The sequence below is a fragment of the Lethenteron reissneri genome, chromosome 31 (genome assembly GCF_015708825.2).
Source record: "Lethenteron reissneri isolate LAM-NWPU_2019-01 chromosome 31, ASM1570882v1, whole genome shotgun sequence".
NCBI classification, from domain to species: domain Eukaryota; kingdom Metazoa; phylum Chordata; class Hyperoartia; order Petromyzontiformes; family Petromyzontidae; genus Lethenteron; species Lethenteron reissneri.
The window spans coordinates 8,733,611-8,753,706 of NC_083809.1; the positions used below are offsets into that span (position 1 = coordinate 8,733,611).

The window sequence follows — 20,096 nt, forward strand, 5'->3', positions numbered from 1 at the left end:
CATGTCTGTGTAAGCGTGCGTATATTTTAACGTGTGTCGGTACGTGTCTGTGCGTGGCGTGTTGGCATTTCTTTACTTGCTCTAAAAGTCTTCAAGGCTACACGGGGGGGGGGGCTTTGTCTTTATATGTTTGCGCGTGTAAAAAAATATGTGTCCACGATGTCTTGATAGTCTGCATAAGTGGGGAGCATCTGTGGTGCGGTTAACGCGCTGCGCTGCGAACCCGTCGACCTGAGTTCGATTCCAGCTCACGGCCAACATCTGACCCAATGCTGGGCCTCCCCTCGGTCAACTCAGCCTTAAATTAGTACCTGGTGCGATGTGAAAACATCGCCACTGGAGAGACAAAGGCGGTCGGGTGTGGTTTTGCCCACCACCGCTCCCCTTCGCGTGCCGTTCCGGCCTTCGTTGGAACTCGCTAATAACACTTGCCCCACCAGCCTGCGTAGGCTCTACGGGGAATCTTTGTCTGTGTACGTTTGCGTGTGTGTAATCCGTGCGTGTAATCCGTGTGTGTAATCTGTGTGCGCGCGAGTGTGAGTGTTGGCGCGTGCGTGAATATAAAGTCGAGCCCCCCCCCCCCCTCCACCACCATCGCCACCACCAGCGCGGCGCTCAATGCCAACTCCGCACTCCGCTGACACTCAGCGCACCCCGTGTCTCTCTCTCTCTCTCTGGGCGCGCGCGTCTCTCCCTCGTCTCCTGTCGCCTCCACTTTAACTATACCGAGCTCCAAAGCGGACATCATCGTCGTCGTCTCGCCTATCCACGCTCCGCGCCTGTCCTCTGACAAGCGTGGACATAGCCCATCCGTCCGTCGAAGCAGCCCCAACCAACGCCCTTCCCCGAGACATCCATCCATCGACCCTCTCAACGTCTCACCTTCCTCACCTGCGCAGGCACCTCGACCTTCCCAGCCGCCGCCGCCACCATCCCGTCATCGAATCCGCTCGCTCCGATCTCCTCCGATGGCCTCCGAGCTGCGCTCTCGACCTTTCTGGCGAGCGGTCTTCGCGGAATTCTTGGCCACGGCCGCCTTGGTGGCTCTCGGGATAGGCTCGACACTCAGGTGGGGACGCGCCGACGGCTCCGTGGATGTCGTGCGCGTGTCTCTGGCATTCGGGCTCGCGGTGGCCACCCTGGTGCAGTGCGTGGGTCACGTGAGCGGTGGACACCTCAACCCTGCCGTCACGTTTGGCCTCCTGGTGGGTGTGACACTTTTTTGACCTTCTGCACCCCCTCCCTCAATCCCCCACCACTTGGGGAATTCTTTTACCCATCCACGTTCATCATCATCACGATCCATGGGGCAGGTAGCCCGTAAGGTGTCCACTGCACATTTCTTCATTTTTGTTTTACTTTCTTGTCGTGCCAATGTGCTCGAGCAGTGCAAACATCTTTCAGGCATCAATTTGGTACGCCGCCAAGCCTCGTCCACGTTAGCTAGCGCATTCTTCGGACTAAGCTTCGGAAAGTAAGACCCCCCCCCCCCCGCTTCAGAATCTCTATTTAAACTGTAGAATAAATCCGATGAGCTGTAAAGCTCTTTTTCAGTTATGGGCACGGGGTCAGCCAATTGCAACAGCAAACAATACTACAAACAACAGAGAGAAAATGATGAGCACGTCACCAAACATCAATAAACAATAGCATATTTCGTCCCATGAGTCCTTCAAAGTTACCCTCGGTGTCAATGAAGTGACGCACATCTCGTATCGCACGTGCTCGGCACACGCGTGGCGGATCGTAAGACGCACCCCCGTAGGGGGGTGAATGGGGTACCCTCGTCAACGTACCACGCACGGGCAGTCGCCGTGTATTCCCTGTGAACACGACGAACTCGGCCGTGAACGCGGCCACTGCCCTTCGAGCTCAATGGGCGTCCCGTCGAGTCCGCGGAGGCGTTTCTTCTGAGCGCCGTTCGCTTGACAAGCCTGCCTGGCACTGCCCGCCGATGGAAGCAAGCGCGTGGAAACCCGTGCAGAGTTTCTCTTGCGCTGCTCGGCGACACTGGCGCGGCGAAGCCAAAAGGGGATTGACTAAAAGCACGTTTAGCATATTGCATGTATGTGTATGGAGCGACATGACAGGGGCTGCGATTGGGCTCTTTAACTATATAATGCTCTACGCCGACGCATCATGACATTGTGTCACCTCGTCATAGTTTTGCCGCAATAAACATGAACCCGGCAAGCAGAGTTCAGATCCCCTCCAGGGCTCACAGCAGTGGCGAATAAAATTACAAACGGGTCCTGGGAATCCGTTCAACCCGCACCGACGTTAGCCACGAACCCGAGAATGAACTCAGGTCGGTTGGCTTCGCAGCGCGGCGCGCTAACCACTGCGCCACCGCTCCACCCTTCGTTCCGATCTCGATTTATATTCACCGAATCGCCGATCTATTTCGCCAGATCTCGAAAGATAAGTGGGGTGTTGAACTTGGATAAGTGCTTGAAAAGGACGACCATCATGCACAATAGGTGGTATAGGCCAGCGGTCCCCAACATTTTGGCACCAGGGACCGGTTTCGTGAAAGACAATTTTTTCACGGACTGGGGGTTAATCATTGGGTCTTTCCCCCTGTTCAAAGAAGCTCTTCAGCGATGTTTGTTTTTTACTCATTTTGGCTAGGGGTTAGAGCTTGTGGGCTTACCAACACTGTGACTGAGACAAGTGCGCAGTGCTGGAAAGAGGCGCGGACGGAAGTGGTTAATAAAATCATGGGCGGGCCACGTGCGGACTCACCACTCTCACCTCCTTCTGCTGCTGTGCGGCCCGGTTCCTAACAGGCCACGGACCGGTAACGGTCCGTGGCCCGGGGATTGGGGACCCATAGGCCGCGAGGCCACGTGACAGTGCAGCAGATGGGGCGGGGTAGTAAATCCCACTGTTGAATTGTGCTCCGATGTGTTGAATCAATGCTGCTGAAATTAGCAGTCCCAGAAGGCCGTGCGGTCGATTGGTTTTGTAAGAAAGAACTTCATTTTTTTACGTGAAGAATCCAAAATTTGATTGAAGGAGCCAACTGTTTTGCTTATTTAAATGCTTTGCTTAACTATTAAATTCTCCACAAGGACGAACATAATTACTCTTAGGTTTTTTCGGTAAAGTCACGTAGGTAAAAATAATAATAAAAAAGTTAAAATAATAGAAATAATAATAGAAATAAAATTATAAATCACGATGTTTCGGAGGCACACACAATTCTTAATTCACTAGCCAGGTGGTGTTGGTCAGAAATGACATGGCCAGTGAAATAAGAATAAAAAATTACGTGACGATGTACATGTCTTAATTCACTGGCCAGGTGGTGTTGGTCAGAAATGCCATGGTCAGAAATGCCATGGCATTTCTGCCATGGTGTTTCTGACCATGGCAAAAATGCCATGGCAGAAATGCCATTGCAAATCTGCCATGGTATTTCTTAATTCACTAGCCAGGTGGTGTTGGTCAGATGATACCTTAGCACACAGAGACAAAAGCTACTAGGCACCTTTAGGATCCGTATGTTAATTGTGAATACCTGAGGCTCATAGAGCCAGTCTAATGCACATTTAGACGTCACGGGGTTCACTATTCACGCATGAGGCTGATTGAGTCTGATTGGGGCATCTTTGCATGTTATAGGGGAGTCAATGTTAAAGCATGAGGCTCATCGAGTGATATTAAGGCACCACTATCCCTTTGAACGCTTACGGTGCAATGTAAAAGCTCGCGGTTTATTACACCGTTGCGGGCGACCTCCTGGTAATAAATATAAACACGACCGCCAGCTAATCCACGACCCCGCTAATGCCCTAATCTCATCTACGTGCCAGACGATACCTGCAAGATGCGCTGTGTGAGGGTCGAACACTCAAGACGGGCTGATGCGAGCGAGGGCTGAGTTTGTTTGTGTGCTGCAGCACGGGCATCGACAATCTCTGTTGTACCTTGTGTCGAGGAGACATGGGGGACGCGGGAGGGAGTCATCCAAAGAGAGAATTGGAATAGACGCGAAGTGACAAAGAGAGAGAGAGACACAGAGGGACACCGAGACATAGAGAGAGAGAGAGAAAACATAGAGAGGCAGATCGACACTCGGAGAGGTATGAAGACGTGGAGATGTTGGGGCATCACAATTGTCTGGGATAAGCTTCCACCAGCGCCAGGGTCTAATGTTTGCGCAATTGCTCAATTGTGGCGATGCACAGCCAGCATCGCCCTCTACTGGCAGGTCAATGCCCCCTGGTCACTTTGGCAAATGACACTCACCCTGGTTCTCACCTGGTTAAAACAATAGTATTTACATATGTAACAGCAATTACGTGCTTTGTCATTTATTTATTGATTTACCAATTGCATGGTTAAAATTAATACGAGTTTATAATGCATAAAATATTATATATGTTTTAAACTTTCTCTTCGAATAATTTCTTACTGACGTTATTATTGTCCCTGTATTGTATTTGTTCTCATAATATAATTATTATGCTAGTTTACCCAGGAAAGCCTCACTCAGTCCCGAGATTCGTTTTCAGGAGGGTCCTGCCAAGTTTTCGCAGTCGGGGGTGATGGTGCTGCTTCTGCTGCATGCGATCCCAATTGAGTAATTTACTGGTAATTATTCTTCAGCATTGGGATGATTTGGCCAATACCGGTCACACTGTTCGATTTTTGCTTCGCTATGGGGAGAAAAGCGGAGAAAGCCGGAGGAAATCCACGCAGTACCAGGGGAGAATGTACCAAACTCCACGCAGAAAGGCGTCCGAATCATGAATCTACCCCAGGTCCTTCTTGCCGTGTGCCACCCTGCCGCACAAACGTCCAATGGGTGAATGTTGCACACGAAATAGAGAAACGCAGCTTGAGACAGACATAGAGACAGAGAGACATGCCTAGAGATGGAAACACAGGGACAAAAACACGTACATACATTCATCCAGACATAGAAACTAACACGTAAATACACAGAGATACAAACAGAAAGACACGGTCACGTACACACATACATAGAGATATAAATAGCTGTACAAAGACACATGGAGACAGAATCAGTGATGAGGACGAAGCTACCATATGCACAGATACAGCCACAGACACACACATCTGGAGACACACAGAGACATGGACATAAACACGAGAGATATGCAGAGTTGGACACAGAGGGACACAGAGCAACAGAGATGAAGACAAACAAAAACACACAGAGGAGCAGAGCCAAACAGAGAAAGACACAGCGACAGACACAGAGACACATACAGAGAGACTAAGACACTTACAGAGACACGTACAGAGAGGCACAGACACAGGCCTCTTTTAGAAGCCCCTTAAAGTCCCAGTGGAGGTCTCTTTGCACGCACACTCAGCTCCCAGCCTGAACACACACACACACGCACATTTTCTTTATTCAACTCCAGGTGAGGGCCCTTTGAGACATTTCAAGAGACACCTGAGTCAACCTGCACAAGAATGTAAGAGTGGTGCTTGAAGGTCACTTGCGGGCTGCAGAACAAGACCCAACGCCTACTGGTGGACCCTGGAGCTAGCTGTGCTGTAGGATTACAGGGCTATGGAAGTTATCGATCACTCTACCGATTATCGGTTTATTACTCTCCCAGGTAAGTGCTCCCCCCCGCTCCCCCAATGCCTGACCTCTTTCTCTCCGAGGTAAGTGCCACTCCCCCCCCCCCCCCTCCAATGCCTGACCCCTCGCTCTCTCTCTCTCTCCCAGGTGGGGTGCCGGCTGAGCGCGCCACGCGCCCTCTTCTACATGGTGGCGCAGGTGAGCGGGGCCCTGGCGGCCTGCGGCCTCCTCTACAGGCCTCACCCCTGCCGTGCAGCGCGGCTCCCTTGGCCTCAACTCGGTAGGGAGCCTCCGCACCCGCACAGAGACAGCACAATCCTCATGGTCGTGCCCTCCCCCCACCCCGTGTCTCTGTTGAGACGACGTCGACCTCTTCTCCTTGTGCGCCGTGACGAGCGGATTTCTCATGGGGAGGGCGAGGGGCCTTCGGCACTGTGTGCTTTCTATTTCTTATGCATGGTGGCGCTGTGGTTCACGAGCTAAATGTGCTCCCCCCCGAGGTCTGCTCGCCACGACCAGAGAGGGCTTCAAGAGTTCAGAGTTCGTGTGGTTTTGCTGTTACTGCCTCCGTTGAAGGAGCAACCGACTACAGCGGTTTAGTCCGTGGTCCATAGTTTGGATTACATGGCCACAATCGCACCGCGTGTTTTGGCCAATAGTTTTTCCGTTGATGAAGGAGATGTTGCTCATCGGCCTACTGATGTTCTCATGCGGTTGATGGTTTCACCACCGGAGTCTTAGATGGAGGAATGTCAAAGCCGGGAGGTGCAATTGTGACTGTGTGTCGAGTGAGGTGTTCATTCTGGACGTCTGCGTTGTTCCACTCTGCTCACTGGCGTTCTTCCGGATCTGATGAGATTCTAGGATGGTTGACAACGCGATAGAGTGATATAAATCATGATTTTTATTTAGTTAAGCATGAGGCCCCATTGACGTCACCACGGCGCTAAGTGCACTTTGAGGGCACGTCAAGTGTCGAACGCCCGCTGGAAGGATGTCACGGGACAGACCCAGGTGCCATGAGTTGACTGACTGAGAAGACTGTCGATGCACTGTGCCCCCAACTGTGCCAACTTGCTTTGTTTTAGCCAACCGGCGCTCCGCTCGTTGTTGTGAGCGTCGTTCCTTTGCTCTACGTTGTTGCTGGAGGGCGACTACCTCCAACTGCCCAGTAGCAGCGTCCTTCATGAGCCTCCTCCACAGAGGCCGATCTTGACACCGCTGGTACTAGTCATTGGCAAGTCCACTCAGCTCCATATGCTCTTATACCACATCACTCCATCTCTTCTCTACCCCGTGTTGTACTCGTTTAGCCCCCTCTATCCGGCCGAACAAAAGCTGTTTAGGTATGCAGTGGCTGGCCATGCGGGGTACAGGACCCAGACAACGTAGCCTTGCCTGCGAGAGGAGCTCACCAATGTGGTTAATGCAGACTTGACTTGCAAAATCTTTCAGGATTTGTGAGCTCCTCACACAATCCAGCCTGGATAAACCTGGGATGGATCGTAGGCAGGCCAGCCTAAATGTTTCTACCGGCTAAGATGTTCCATTAGGGGGGCCCACGTTTCGCAAGCATAGAGAAGGGAGGGCATGACCGTGGCCGAGAAGAGCCGAAGATTCATGTGGAGCGACAGACCAGGTAGCTTCCACAGTGTTACGCAGCCGATGAAAGGATAATGCCGCTCAACTGATTCAGAGTGAGACCTCTGCTGTAAAACGAGAGCTGATCATAAGCACACTGCCCAGGTATGGAAAACTTTCCACTGTCTCCACAACTGCCTCATCGCCAATGGGAAGTTGAGAGGGTGGAGTGTTTGATCGCACAAAATACCCAGGCAGATGCTTAGTTTTGGTGGGGCTGATGGTAAGGCCCCATCTCGTAGTGGCATGCTCCTGATTCGACAGCAGCACCTCCAACTCCTCCTCTAAGTGAGCAGCAATCACCAGATCATCGGCACACATAACATGGTTGACTAATAGGGAGCCATCCCTTGACCGCACCCGGGCATCAATTAGCCTCCCATTGTATCTGTAGCAGATGGAGATTCCTCCAGTACAGCCATAGAAGGCTTCACGAACTACCCAGTCAAAAAGGATGTTATATAATGTGGGAGCCAGAGGACATCCCTGTCACACCCCAACGTGAACAGGGAATGCCTCCGACTCCCGGCCATGTAGTTTTACCCGGCCTAAAGATCCTTAATGATTGTGGGCAGAGAGTCAGGGACTCCGAAAGCACGAAAAATAACCCAGAGCCCAGGCCTATTGATGGTATTATAGGCCTTGGCCAGGTCAATAAAGCAGAGAAGTAGATCCTGTTGGAATTCCCGACACCTCTGCTGTAACAGATGGACAGAAAATGTGTCATCTGTGCATGACCGCCCTGGCCTGAAACCACATTGGGGCTCCGCAATTCTCTTCTCAGCGTGCCTGGCAAGTCGATGTTGAATAATCCTTTCCAATAACTATTCTGGCACACTGAGAAGGGAGAAGCCCCTGTAGTTGTTACAGTCTTTGCGGTCCCCCTTCTTAAATAGGGGGACTATTAAGGCATCCGTCCCATTCTATAGAACCTGTCCAGTGGTCCAGACTATTATTATGTCATATAGGCCAGTTTGCACACAAATACCACCAATATCCCTCAGCATTTAACTTGGGAGATCATCTCTGCCTGGCTCTCTTCCTGGTCTCAGACTTTGGATTGCCTTCCGTACTTCCTCATCAGAAGACACTTCAGCCAGCCACTCACAGGGGGTGACTACTCCTTACAATATTTGAGGCACCGCAGCCTCGGCAGGGTCATCCCCACTTTGCCCCATCATGTTTTCCAGGCTGAGGGATTGTCTCTCCCCCAAGACCTCACAGAAATGCTCAGCAAATCTGCAAACCTGTTCCTGGGGGTCGAGATCAGATCACCTTTCTTTCCCCGAATGATGGTGATAGGTGTGACGCTGCAAGTAAAACATTTTTATAGAGTTAAAGAGTGTGATCTCGGGCTACTGAGGCAGACTCCATCTCTTCAGCAACACCCATCCTTGAAGCACCACACAGCTCTCCAAACCTCCCAGCGAAGGCTGCGGCAAAACTCCTCATGGTCCGACATGGGATGCTGTAGACGGCGGGAATGGGCCTGGCGTTTTTTCTCAGCCAGTCGGAACATATCCTCCGTCAACCAGGGTCTCTGGGGAGGTCTGCCCATCGTCAATGCGTTCCCTGTCACACGGGCGTTTGCAGGCCATGCATGTTCCCGGAGGCGCTGGTCTGCCATGAGCCCAGCGCTGGCACAGCATCGTCACTCGGGGTTGCCACCTGTCCGGTCTACAAAGGGCAACAGTTGACTCGGACAGTCTGAGAATTGGCATCTGTGTTCGTGTGGCAAGAATTGATTTGTACATAACCTGGCACCAGTGTTGCGTTGAACCTTATTATGGTTAATTGCACAGTTTTGGCAATATACGTAGTGCTCACTGAGATAAGCGCGTTCGGTCTGCAGTGGAAAAAGTTGGCGACCCCAATGAATCACCGCACATTGGCTCTTTCATTCCAGTCGATTAACCCAACCGGCTCACGTCACCTGTGCGCCAGAGAAAAATCGGTAGCGCCTTGCGCGGCCCAACCGAGCGCGTTGCAGGCACTGCGATCGCCGATCCGTAAAAACGTCCGTGCTCAGCCAAAAAAGTCAGCCTCATTGTGTCCGGAGTTGTGCACACCGCGCGGTGTCATTCACCGCCGGATTACGGGTCGCTAATCTCCACGGGGGGAGGGAGGGGGGGAGTGCAGGCCGCCGGCCGCAGCGAAGCCCCGCGGCCACAGCCGTCGGCCGCGCGTTCCAACCACAAAAGCTCCCGTCCGGAGCGATTAGCGGCCGCTCCCGCGCGCACGGGATCAAGGCTCATCCACAGCGCTCCGACGCCAAAAACACCCGCGCAGCGCGCGCCACGTGCGCAGCCGTCGTCGCTAACGCGCGCGCGCGGCTCCCCTCGTTTGTGTTGAACAAAAAAATGTTTGTTTTTAGTTTTGCTCGCTCTCCGGGTGGTGACGCAATACAATTTGCGACGTGTGCGGCGTCTCAACGCAAGCCACATCTCAATACGCAACCTCAAAAGCAATACCCGGTCATTGCGGGTCGTTGGGTAAAGTGTGGGCTACTCCCAACCTCTTCCAAAGGTGTCTGGCCCGGTAGTGGAAGATCAGGTCAGGTGATCGTCATCGGTAGCTGTGCCACGACCATTCATCTTCGAATTGGGAACCAGTTATCAGCGTCACCCCCCGCCCCCTCACCTAGTCCACCTGCCTTTCTATTGCTGACGAGCTGGGGCAGCGAAGCCAGCTCTCTCTGCTGCCCCGGTTTGAACTCAAATCTCCTTCTACGACAGCCCTTGCAGGTTGAGACTATGTCAGGGATCGGAAACCAAAATCACAAGAGTAGCAATTTTTTTGCTGCTAATTCGGTAAAAAAAAATGTTTTATCAAGATTTCAAGAGCCGCAATGCAACGTGAATACGAGACGGCGGTCCTGAATAAATAAATAAATAATGACGTCATGAAGCAGCGGTCCTTCAAGAGCCGCATGCGGATTCCGGAGCCGCAGGTTGGCAACCCGTGGCCTCGGTGCTCCAGTGCCTCGTTGCTGCCATGGGTTCCGCGGGGAGGTACCGCAAACCCATACTCTTTGGTTCTTTCGGTAAAGTCACGTAGGTATAAAATAACATAAATTAAATCACGACGTTTCAGGCGCAACACAAGCGTCCGTCATCAGGTGCGAAAGCATGGTCTGCCTTTACCGAAAGAACCAAAGAGTATGGATTCCTGCAGTCACGAAAGCTTAAAATCAAGATTGTGCCGCATACCTGCCAACCCATACGGTGTTCTTGTACATGGAAATTGAGTAAAACATTTTTGTTGTAAAACATAAAAAAATTCTCCCTTGTGATGGGACTTTGTAGGATGAACGTTGAGATTTATAAAGGCACGGGGTGACCTATAAGGTCTGAATTGGTCTGCAATAAGGTAGGGCACTGATAAGGGGTTGACAGGTATGGTACCGTGAGGGTCTGGTCTGTAGATCTGCTGTGTACCACACAAAAGGACTCATGCACTCGGCCTCTGTTTTCGGCTCACGGAGGATCTAGCACCATGCAGACCTGTGCACATGCACCGCTGACATGGAAGAGTAGGCCAAAACAACATCTTAGAACCATTGGTACCTCATTTGCCAGTAAAAAATATGATAATTGTTTTTTACCCTCTTATCTGGCAACAAAACTGACACCTTTTTTACGAGGAGTCATGTTTGCATAGACCACAATACCTGCAGTCATAATGCAAACAAAAAACATAACTCTGATAATGTATGCACTGTCCTTGAAGTTGATTGGTCCACACGTAAAAAAGGTGTCAGTTTGTTTGCCAGATAAGAGGGTAAAAAAACAATTATCAACATCTTAGAAGTTTGGCTCCTCCAGAACTCACCGTGGTGGACAACTCTTTCCGCCGGGCCGGTGTCGCGACCAAGTTATTGCAGGGCCTGCACCTTAACCTCCCCCCCCCTCCCCTCCCGGCAGCTGGGACCCGGCGTGACCCACGCGCAGGGCTTCGGCGTGGAGGTGCTCATCACCTTCGCGCTGGTCCTCTGCGTCCTCGCGTCCACGGACTCGCGGCGTCGCGACGTGGGCGGCTCGCTGCCCCTGGCCGTGGGCTTCGCGGTGGCGCTGGGCCACCTGTTCGCGGTGAGACGACCGACGGCGCCGTGGGGCTCCGCTCGCAAGCGGCTCGCCCGCGACGAACGGACGCTTCGGCGGAGGGCGGAGAGGCCAACTCGGGGTTGTGAGAGCGCGCGCGTTTAATTCGCGACGTTTTCGGGTTCTCGTTTGTCCTGATGCTGGTGCTGCCGCTGCCGCTGCTGCTGTGTTAGTATCGGTGCACGAGAATAAACACACGCATTCCCGTCGTCATTTTTTTTATTAATTAATTCACCTCCCCTCCTCCCCCCTGCCTCTGGTCTTCGCACCTGACTGGCTCGCAGGTGACGACATTAATTTATTCTCCTCTATTTAAGAACGAAACTGGAGGATTTCTCCACAAATCCGGCTGTCGCCTGATGATGCCGGCTGTAATTACTGGCGAAACGTCGTACTCGAATTGTAAATGTTGTGGATTTGCTCTCCAACACACAACCGGTGTGCTGAGCTTGTAACGAATTGGCACGTTTTGTTTACGTGACAAACCTTACTAATTGGCCGTGTCGGGTGGTGGCGGGTTTAACGACACATTCATATTTACGCAATCAAACCCAAAAAAACCTCTATTATGGATAATATTGGTCGCGAAAGCCGATTGCGTGTTAAAACACACGCAGAGAAAACAGCACATTCGTCAATAACAATTGTAGGGGCCTTAAAATAAAACATTTTGGGTAATGGTCCCGCTTCCTCGCGCACAAATAGAGAGGGCAGAGACTGCACCGTACACCATGGGGCCTGGTAATGAATTATACGATAATTCGAAATTTTCATTTTTTTTTATTTTTATGGTGGCCAGGTTTAAATGAGCATATGAATAACTACCTCATTACCTACTGAGTGCCAGATAAATACTTCCGTAATTTAAAAGTATCGCTGCTAAATTAACTCTTTTACAAAGTAAAATTATAAATACGTCTTGCCGGCACATTGCATTGCAGGAAGACTTGTTCTTGTGAGCACGAGGCTCAATCCACTTCGCAATGATACACTCCGAAGCCGAATTACCATTTCACTCAAAGCAATATAAACGTTCTAGATTTGAAGCTTTCGTGACTGCAAGGATTCATATTCTTAGTTTTTTCGGTAAAGTCACATAGGTAAAAAATGAAATTTAAATTAATAATAATAATAAAATAATAAAATTCACGACGTTTCGGAGGCAACACAAGTCTCCGTCATCAGGTGGGACCGTCACAGCCAGATTTGCTGTATCAAGCTCACTTGATACAGCAAATCTGTAAAGTCACCTACGTGACTTTACCGAAAAAACTAAGAGTAACAATATAAACGTGACACAGTTGTTTTCATGTCATCGCCGTATTTCATTTTATTTCAGCATTTGTCATTTTGGTGATCGAGGCCCCTCGTGCCAAATGAGACTTTGCAAGTGAGACTTATCCTGGCCTCTTCAGCTTCCCGCTGGTTCAACAAAATAATATTTGGATATCTGTTGCGCCAGACAACTTGATCTCTGGGCAATTGCGTAAACGACTGGGCCCACTGCCACATGCTGAGAAGCAATTACATTGTGATGTAGATTAATAGAGCGGACGGGAATGCTCGCGCATGCATTTTGTTTGTTTGTTTTTTTCTGGTCAGTTTCGGGGCACAGCAGTTTTGACCCCCTTGCCCGGCTGTGCACGCACTCACTCCCCCCCCCTGCCACCCACTCGGATGGCATTCATCGCGTGTGACTAAACCGTCCAATTTCTCATCCACCCCTTCTTCACGATGCATTTATCGTAAACCAAATAATTAGGACGGCGCCAATATTTGCTATTCCAGTTTTAAGAACGGCAAGTTTTATTTTTTTTAAGCACAAGTTTTACGTTTAAGGTCACACGTAGCGCGGGAGACGGTGGCCTTCTCGCAGTGGCCTCAACCGTGAAGTCATCGTGTCACCTTAAACGCAGCCCCACGCCGTCGTCCCGGAGAAATGCATTTTTGCATTCAGCTCTTCTGAGGAAATTGCTACGCGCAAAAAAATTACGTAGACACGCGATTCGCACGCGTAGGCTTTCGCAGCTGATGTCGTCACGTTTGGGTTAGGCCACGTGGCAAATAATGCTGCCTCGATTTCTGTTGGATGACCCTCCACGAACCCCCCACGTAGCCGAACACATTTCGTTATCACGTGGTGTATATCGAAGCGTTTAACGGCACGCCAATTATCAATTGTGTCAGCTCGCTCGCCGATACACTGGAGAACACTTCTTAATAAAAAAAAAACTTAACAGCGTGAATCCATTCTAGAGTTGTTTTCCCAATCATCGTTTTGAGTAAACATCGCTCTCGTGGCCCTGTGGTATCGCAGGGCCGTGAGAGAAGGCGACGCCGGCGCAGAAAGCCTTCGTCCGTCAGTGGCTAGACCGTGGCTGACGATGTCAATAATCGTGAAGCTCCGCTTCATACGACAACAGCGGTGAATTGTGCCTTGCATCACCCCCCCCCCCCCCCCTTTTGCCGAGCTGTTCACAGATCAACTTCACCGGGTGCAGCATGAACCCGGCTCGCTCCTTTGCTCCCGCCGTGCTAACGAGGAATTTCAAAGACCACTGGGTGAGTTGGGGCGCGTTGCCTCGGCGAGAGGGCCGCGGAACGAGCGAGTGGCGATGTGACCGAGCGAGTGGCGATGTGACCGAGCGAGTGGCGATGTGACCCCTCCAAGAGGCTCCGGGCATTCGTCGCGGCCCGGCGCGGTGGCGATTTGCCTCTTTGCGTTTTCAGTTTGTTTCAGTTTCATTTATGAGGTGTAGCCCTGTGAGCCATGCGGCTCTTGACTCGGGTGCAACCGCAACAAACAAAAACATGAACAAAGAAACATCTTAAGGTGACTACGCGCAACAGACAAATCCAGGAAAAAACAGCAAAGTCTTCCAGAAAAAAAAACACCGTATATCAACGCTGTGTGCAAAAATTCCAGTGGGATGCAAGTCAAACAATAACAACTCCTGCTCCCGCATTGCACCGCGTGCTCTGTTCGCCAACGATGTCCACGTGCTTCGGGAGCTTTCTTGAGGATGTAAGAATTCGGCGCCCGAAGGAGCTGCCAAGCACGTGGCGTGCATCGTCAAGACTTCGTGCCGGACAATACGCGGCATCGGCACGGTTTGGCTACGTACGGTGCGAAAGAAGTTCAACATACATGCGATCCGAAAACACGTCTCTGGAACGCAGGCGTGAAACCCCACGCTGGTGTATTGTTTCAAAATGTTCCTGTAACTATTAAGACAGCTTCGTTCACTCCATTGAACTAAATGTAATGCGAGTATATAAAGTGCATTCATTCCCTGTCTTCCGTATGGGCATTTAAAAAGCAATGCATCCTTTTGAACCGTAGATTCGCGTGGCCACTATTCTAGTGGCGGCCTCAATGGCATGCGTTTGATTACCGCAGTGTTGTTTGCGTTGTCAGTATTAGTAATTGGCAGGTGACTACGCACGAGTTTATCATTTGAAATCGATCCTTATTCTCGCGATACACGCGCCGATTCCAGCGCCTGCGAACCCGATTTCCACATGCTCAGTTCGTAGTGTATTGGTGAAGCTCGGATACAATGACGCGGTCTCCATGTCAGCTGCACTGGCTCCCTCTGTAATCCCGTTGCCCGTTCAAATTCCTCACCCTGATCTACAAATCCCTTCGTGGTCTTGCCCGACCATGTCTTGCCACTCTCGTATCTGTCTGCGTGGCCTTCTCGCCCTCTACGTTCTCAATCTTTGCTCTCTCTCTCTCTCTCTGTTCCTCCTCCTCCCCCTTGTGCTCAAGCCACGCTTCGGCTCTTGTTCCCTTCTCGCTCACCACCTTCCCTGGCACAAACTTCCCCTCCACATAAAGCGGTCACCTTCGCTCGCAAGTTTCCCGCTCCTCACTCACAACTCACACTCATTGTTCCCTAGCTCGCCCCACGACCCCCCCCCCCCCTTAATCTCCCCCTGATAGCCACCACCGTTACCTATCCCTCTTCATATTCTCATTATATGGCGATCATTCATTAACCCCATCCATGCAATCCATTCACCATCATTTACTGCCATCAATTTCGCTTTCACCGAATTCGCGCGTCACAGATTCGGCCCTCAATGCTTCCTCTCATCCATTTCATTCACCTCGCCTCCACCACTACATTCACACGTTGTGCCGTTGTCAGTTCTGCGTAAACCAATGCGCTCTATAAACCAAGGCGCTATGTAAATTATTTTAAGACAAGGAGGTTGCAAATCTCACTGCGAATTGGGAGCAGCTTGACCAGCCGCGTTCATTGTAGAGGCGGGCGGTGCACAGAGGAGTGGCGATCGTGGCAGGACAGAGACGGCGCCGGCCAGGTGACAACCAGCCAGCCTCACCTGTCAAGGTGGCCATGGAGAACGAGGAGTGGCCGAGTTGTGGGTGGATCCGGTTTCTCGAGTTGTTGATGAGTGGTTGGTTGGTTGAGTGATTGAGTGGGTTGGTGGGTGAATGGGTAGGGTGAGTGAGAGAGGCCCCGTATCGCCATAATCGTGGTTACCGTTCACGTAAACTTCACTCATTCATTCCTCAACTCATGTTGAGAAACTCGGTCTATCAGACTCAACTGTTTCGTCTCTTCCACCACAACCACCACCACCACCAAGCTGCAGGTCCCAACAACTCACTCGCTCGCCCACACGCTCACCCACTCACGCACCACACTCCTCTGTCTGCTTCATCCCTCGCACTGCTCCGCCGTGGAATTCCCTCCTAACCGTCTCTACTCCTCAATCTCTCATACGAATAATTATCACCACGCTCAATTCAAAAGAGTTACGATCCAGTACCGCCGCCGCCGTGTTTCAAATTTATTCCAGCAAACCGCAGTTTTGATGACGGTAGACTGAGAGGCAACGTGGGGGTGGGGACTGTGGGGAAGGTGGCAACGTTACCTGTGGCTCACAGGCCCGATAACAGCTCCAGGTTGCATTCCGTATGGCCCGTGACGGCATGAGGCAAACCACTTCTAAACAACGACCACTACGAGCATCTTGGCCACGCTAATCGGGTACTGGAGGGGCATATTTTTGACCTGGCAAAATAAGGATTCATAATTGGTTTCTTTGGGGTTAAGTCATAGTTTAAAACGCTGTGTCGTACACCCTCCTGCACCCGACACGGCCAATTAATCGCAGTGAATCCGATGCGCTAAATGCATTGCTGCTCCAACAGCAGCAGCAGCAGCACCGGTGGTGGTGTTGTTGTTGGTAGTGGACAGGAGCCTCACAACATGCACGTGGGTAACGCCGCTTGGCTGGATATTACATCCAGCATCCTGAGATTGTTAATGCATTGAATGCGGTTCGTTCATGTGTCACTATTATTAACTGGCTGTGCTGGGTGGAGTGGGGGGGGGGGGGTCACAACACAGGAGTTTATCGAAACATAACAAGCAATTATGAATCGGAGCATTGTCCGTGAAAGCCTCCGTATACAATCTAAGACGGTTTCTCACTTTGGCCAGCGGTCGTCTCCGTCACTGCAAGCCCGCCTTGCAGTGACAACAGCGACCGCGCTTCGCGTGCGGTGAATGAGAGCGGCTGCAGGGCCAAGGGCCAAATCTGAAAGTCCAAATTCGGCCATCGGTGTCGCGAATGCGAACTCGCTCGCTCTGAAACCAGCGCTCGATTTTATTTGCGAAGCCACACGCGCTGGCGGCCGCGGCTGTGGATCATTTCACGACCACCACCCCGCCCGCCACCCCCCCCCCGCTGCCGTCCGGAGTCAAATGCTTTTCGCGAGCTCAATGGAAACGGCTTGTGCGTTCATTTCTTTTGTGCGATGGATAGACAACGGCGCGCGGAACTGCGGATGCAGCAGTCGTTAAATCCACGAACACGCGAATTCCATGACGCGGCTCGCGAGCTCAGGGGGTACACATGGGGAGGAGTGGCCCTCTGCTCGGCTCGGGTTGGCGGGGCAATGGCTCGCCCAGCAGTTTGGAGGATTGTCCTCATTCTGTGTTGCAGCTCACCCCAAGAATCAACTCTTTGTTATTTCATTGCTGCCGTCTTGTTTTCATCTCTATCTACGTTAACCAGCTCAAGCTTCCCGTAACACCACGCGACTTGTATGTGGCCTCCCCCACTGAATCGCTCACCCCCCACCACCACCCCACCACCCGCTGCGAAGACGGACTCCGCTCCGCGCAGCTCACTCTTACCGCTCGCTCCTTCTCTCATCTCCGTCTCTTCCCCTCCCCCTCCACGATGGCTTCTCGCCCTCCCTCCCCCTTTCGGCGACCAGCGCTCCTCCTTTGCGCCGCTCGTCTTGAGCCGTGCCCTCGTTCTCAGTCTTGTGGGGAACTTCCGTGCCGGCCTCCCTTCCCCTTCCCTAGTCATCTCGCTGCGTCTGCTGCCCCGGTGGCGAGATGTTAACTACCTCGCCGGGTATGCAGGAGGTCGTGGTGTTCGATCTCGACCCTGTCGCCTGCTGCTGTATATTTGGAGTTTGCGTGTCTCTCTCGCCCTGTGGTCACGTGACTTTCTCTCCGGGTCCTCCGGTTTTTCCCTCCACATCTAGAAACATGCGTGTTAGAGTATTTGGATGCGATATATTTCCGCACGAAAAGCCACTTCATTGGGATATCATTTGTGGCCAGGTCGCTTCTGAAAAAGAGCTACATAGCTCAATGGGCCTTACCTGGTAAAATAAAGCAATAGTTTAACACAGTGTTATTGTTTGTCATCGTTTTTGGTCCTTCCAGTTTATACTTTTGTTCCCTCTACTCGCCGAAATGTAGCGGCAAATAATTGGCATTGCCCACAGCGAGTGACCTAATTCTCTTACTTGCCATGATACAGTCTGTTTACATGTTTGTACAATGGTCAGCCTGTATCTGTTTTGATATTTCTGTAACTTAATGTGCAATTGCACTTTGATCAGTCGAGGGATAATCTGTCCCAGCTGGTTCGCCTCGCAGGGAATTCATTAGTCGGCATTAATTTTGTGTGTTTGTGCGTTTTTTTCGATTTCTCGTGTTACACGCTTGTTTTGATTTCTTGTTTGCTTCGTTTGCTGTACTTTGCTGCACTGTTTTTTCTTTTTGTCATGCTCGTCATCCAGGTCAATCTTGCAAATGAGACTCATCCTGTTTCTTGAGTGATCACCTGGGTACACGAAACTGACTGCTGTAGACTCTCGATTATCCGCACTTATGACGGGGAGGATGGCCGTGGATAATTTAAAATAGCGGCTAATCCAAAAATATCCATTTTGACGCGAATCTCTAAGCCCAAAAAGCCACTAATATAGGTAGAAGTTTGGTAATGAACAAAACCAACATTTTCACTAAATAAAGTATCGATCAAAGTCCATACCAAATCACTCAAAATGAAGCACACCTGACGATTTCGATTCTTACTCTTTAAATTGACAACGAATACGCACGATCCGACCGATCGATGCACGTGCTGAGTGATGATAACACTTTCCTGCTCTCGGCGCAGAAGACTCGGCCCACGAATTGGATAGAAGAGCCACGTCCAATCGACACGTACGTTTGGTAAATGTGGACTTGATTCCTTGCAAAAGGTTTCTATTTGGTGCTTGAACATCTTAACTACCTGTTGTATTGCCAGTAGAGGTTAAAACCTATTCTTATTTTTCAGAAATACAATAACTTGCTATCCAATCATTTGAAGTCAAATGAAGGAAAAATATCCTTTCACGGAGTAGACCCACGTGGCAGGGTTGTGCCAATTGGAGTTATAAATCCGTTAATTTATCGTGAATCACGTGCTGCGTTTCCCCTGTAAGGCGGATATTTGTTTTGCGGATTCATGGAATGGCGTGGCCAATTTGTCCCGTAACATGCGGCCACACCGCGACGGCGACAACATTTATTTGTGGATTTTAAGTTTCACCTCCACGGTGTGTCGCGGATTACAGGATCTGCGACCTGCCCCCTCCCCGTATCAACGCGAATTATTGGATATCCGCTATCACGTAAAATACCTCTAATCCACGTTGATGGCGGGGGAGGGGGGGTGTGATGCTACGTGTTGTGGATCCTATAATCACCAATACACCGCGATAAAAACGCCTCTATTCTAAAAAAAAAATCGTAGAATCTCACAAAGGCGCAGAGTTTTCCGAACTGTGCGGACCACGGATATCCTTGCAATAGCGCCAGCACGACTCGCGGACAACAAGGAGGAGTTTCTCACTGGAACATTGCATCGCGCCAGTTACCCGAGCGACTTGCCTTCCCTCCTCCTGTCCTGGCAGGTGTTCTGGCTGGGCCCGCTCAGCGGATCGCTGTGCGCTGCCCTCTTCTACGACTTCCTGCTCGCCCCGCGCTCCGTGCCTCTGCGAGCGCGGCTCAGGGCTCTCCGCTCGGGGCCCCTCGAAGAGGCTTCGCCCGCACCCCACGACTCGACCGAGAGCCCAGACGACATCAAGCTGTGACCCCCCCACCCCCACCCCGCGTTCTCCCCCGGCCCCCCACCGCGCCCGCGTACACCGGTGTTGCTTTGCTTTTCGGTTCTGGTAGATTTTCGACGGAGATGACGCTGCGGCCGCGCGAGGCGTACGGCGCTCCGCTGCGTTGACAGGCATTGCCGCGGTAGGGACGTCTCTACGCTTAATTACCCCTTTGCCGCTGGCCCTCCCGAGACATCTGAAAGTGACTCGAGGTCAGAGGTCCCAAACGGGTTTTGATTCCTTACTCGTACCCATACCTACCCGAAATGAGTGACAAACGGTTACTCACCAGTGACTCACGGCCTACCCGTACCCGTACCCGGCCGCACCAGAGTCGCAAACGGATACCCGT

At 51.3% G+C, this 20,096-nt stretch overlaps 1 protein-coding gene across 1 annotated transcript; it reads left to right on the top strand.

Moving 5' to 3' along the window:
- The first annotated feature begins 595 nt into the window (after positions 1 to 595).
- Positions 596 to 19,869, top strand: LOC133349749 (aquaporin-1-like). Its single transcript, XM_061563467.1, is given in 6 exon segments — positions 596 to 1,205; positions 5,714 to 5,800; positions 5,802 to 5,846; positions 11,131 to 11,295; positions 13,789 to 13,869; positions 19,550 to 19,869. Coding segments are annotated over 6 exon segments (795 nt in total). The 5' UTR covers positions 596 to 968; the 3' UTR covers positions 19,730 to 19,869.
- Positions 19,870 to 20,096: the final 227 nt, after the last annotated feature.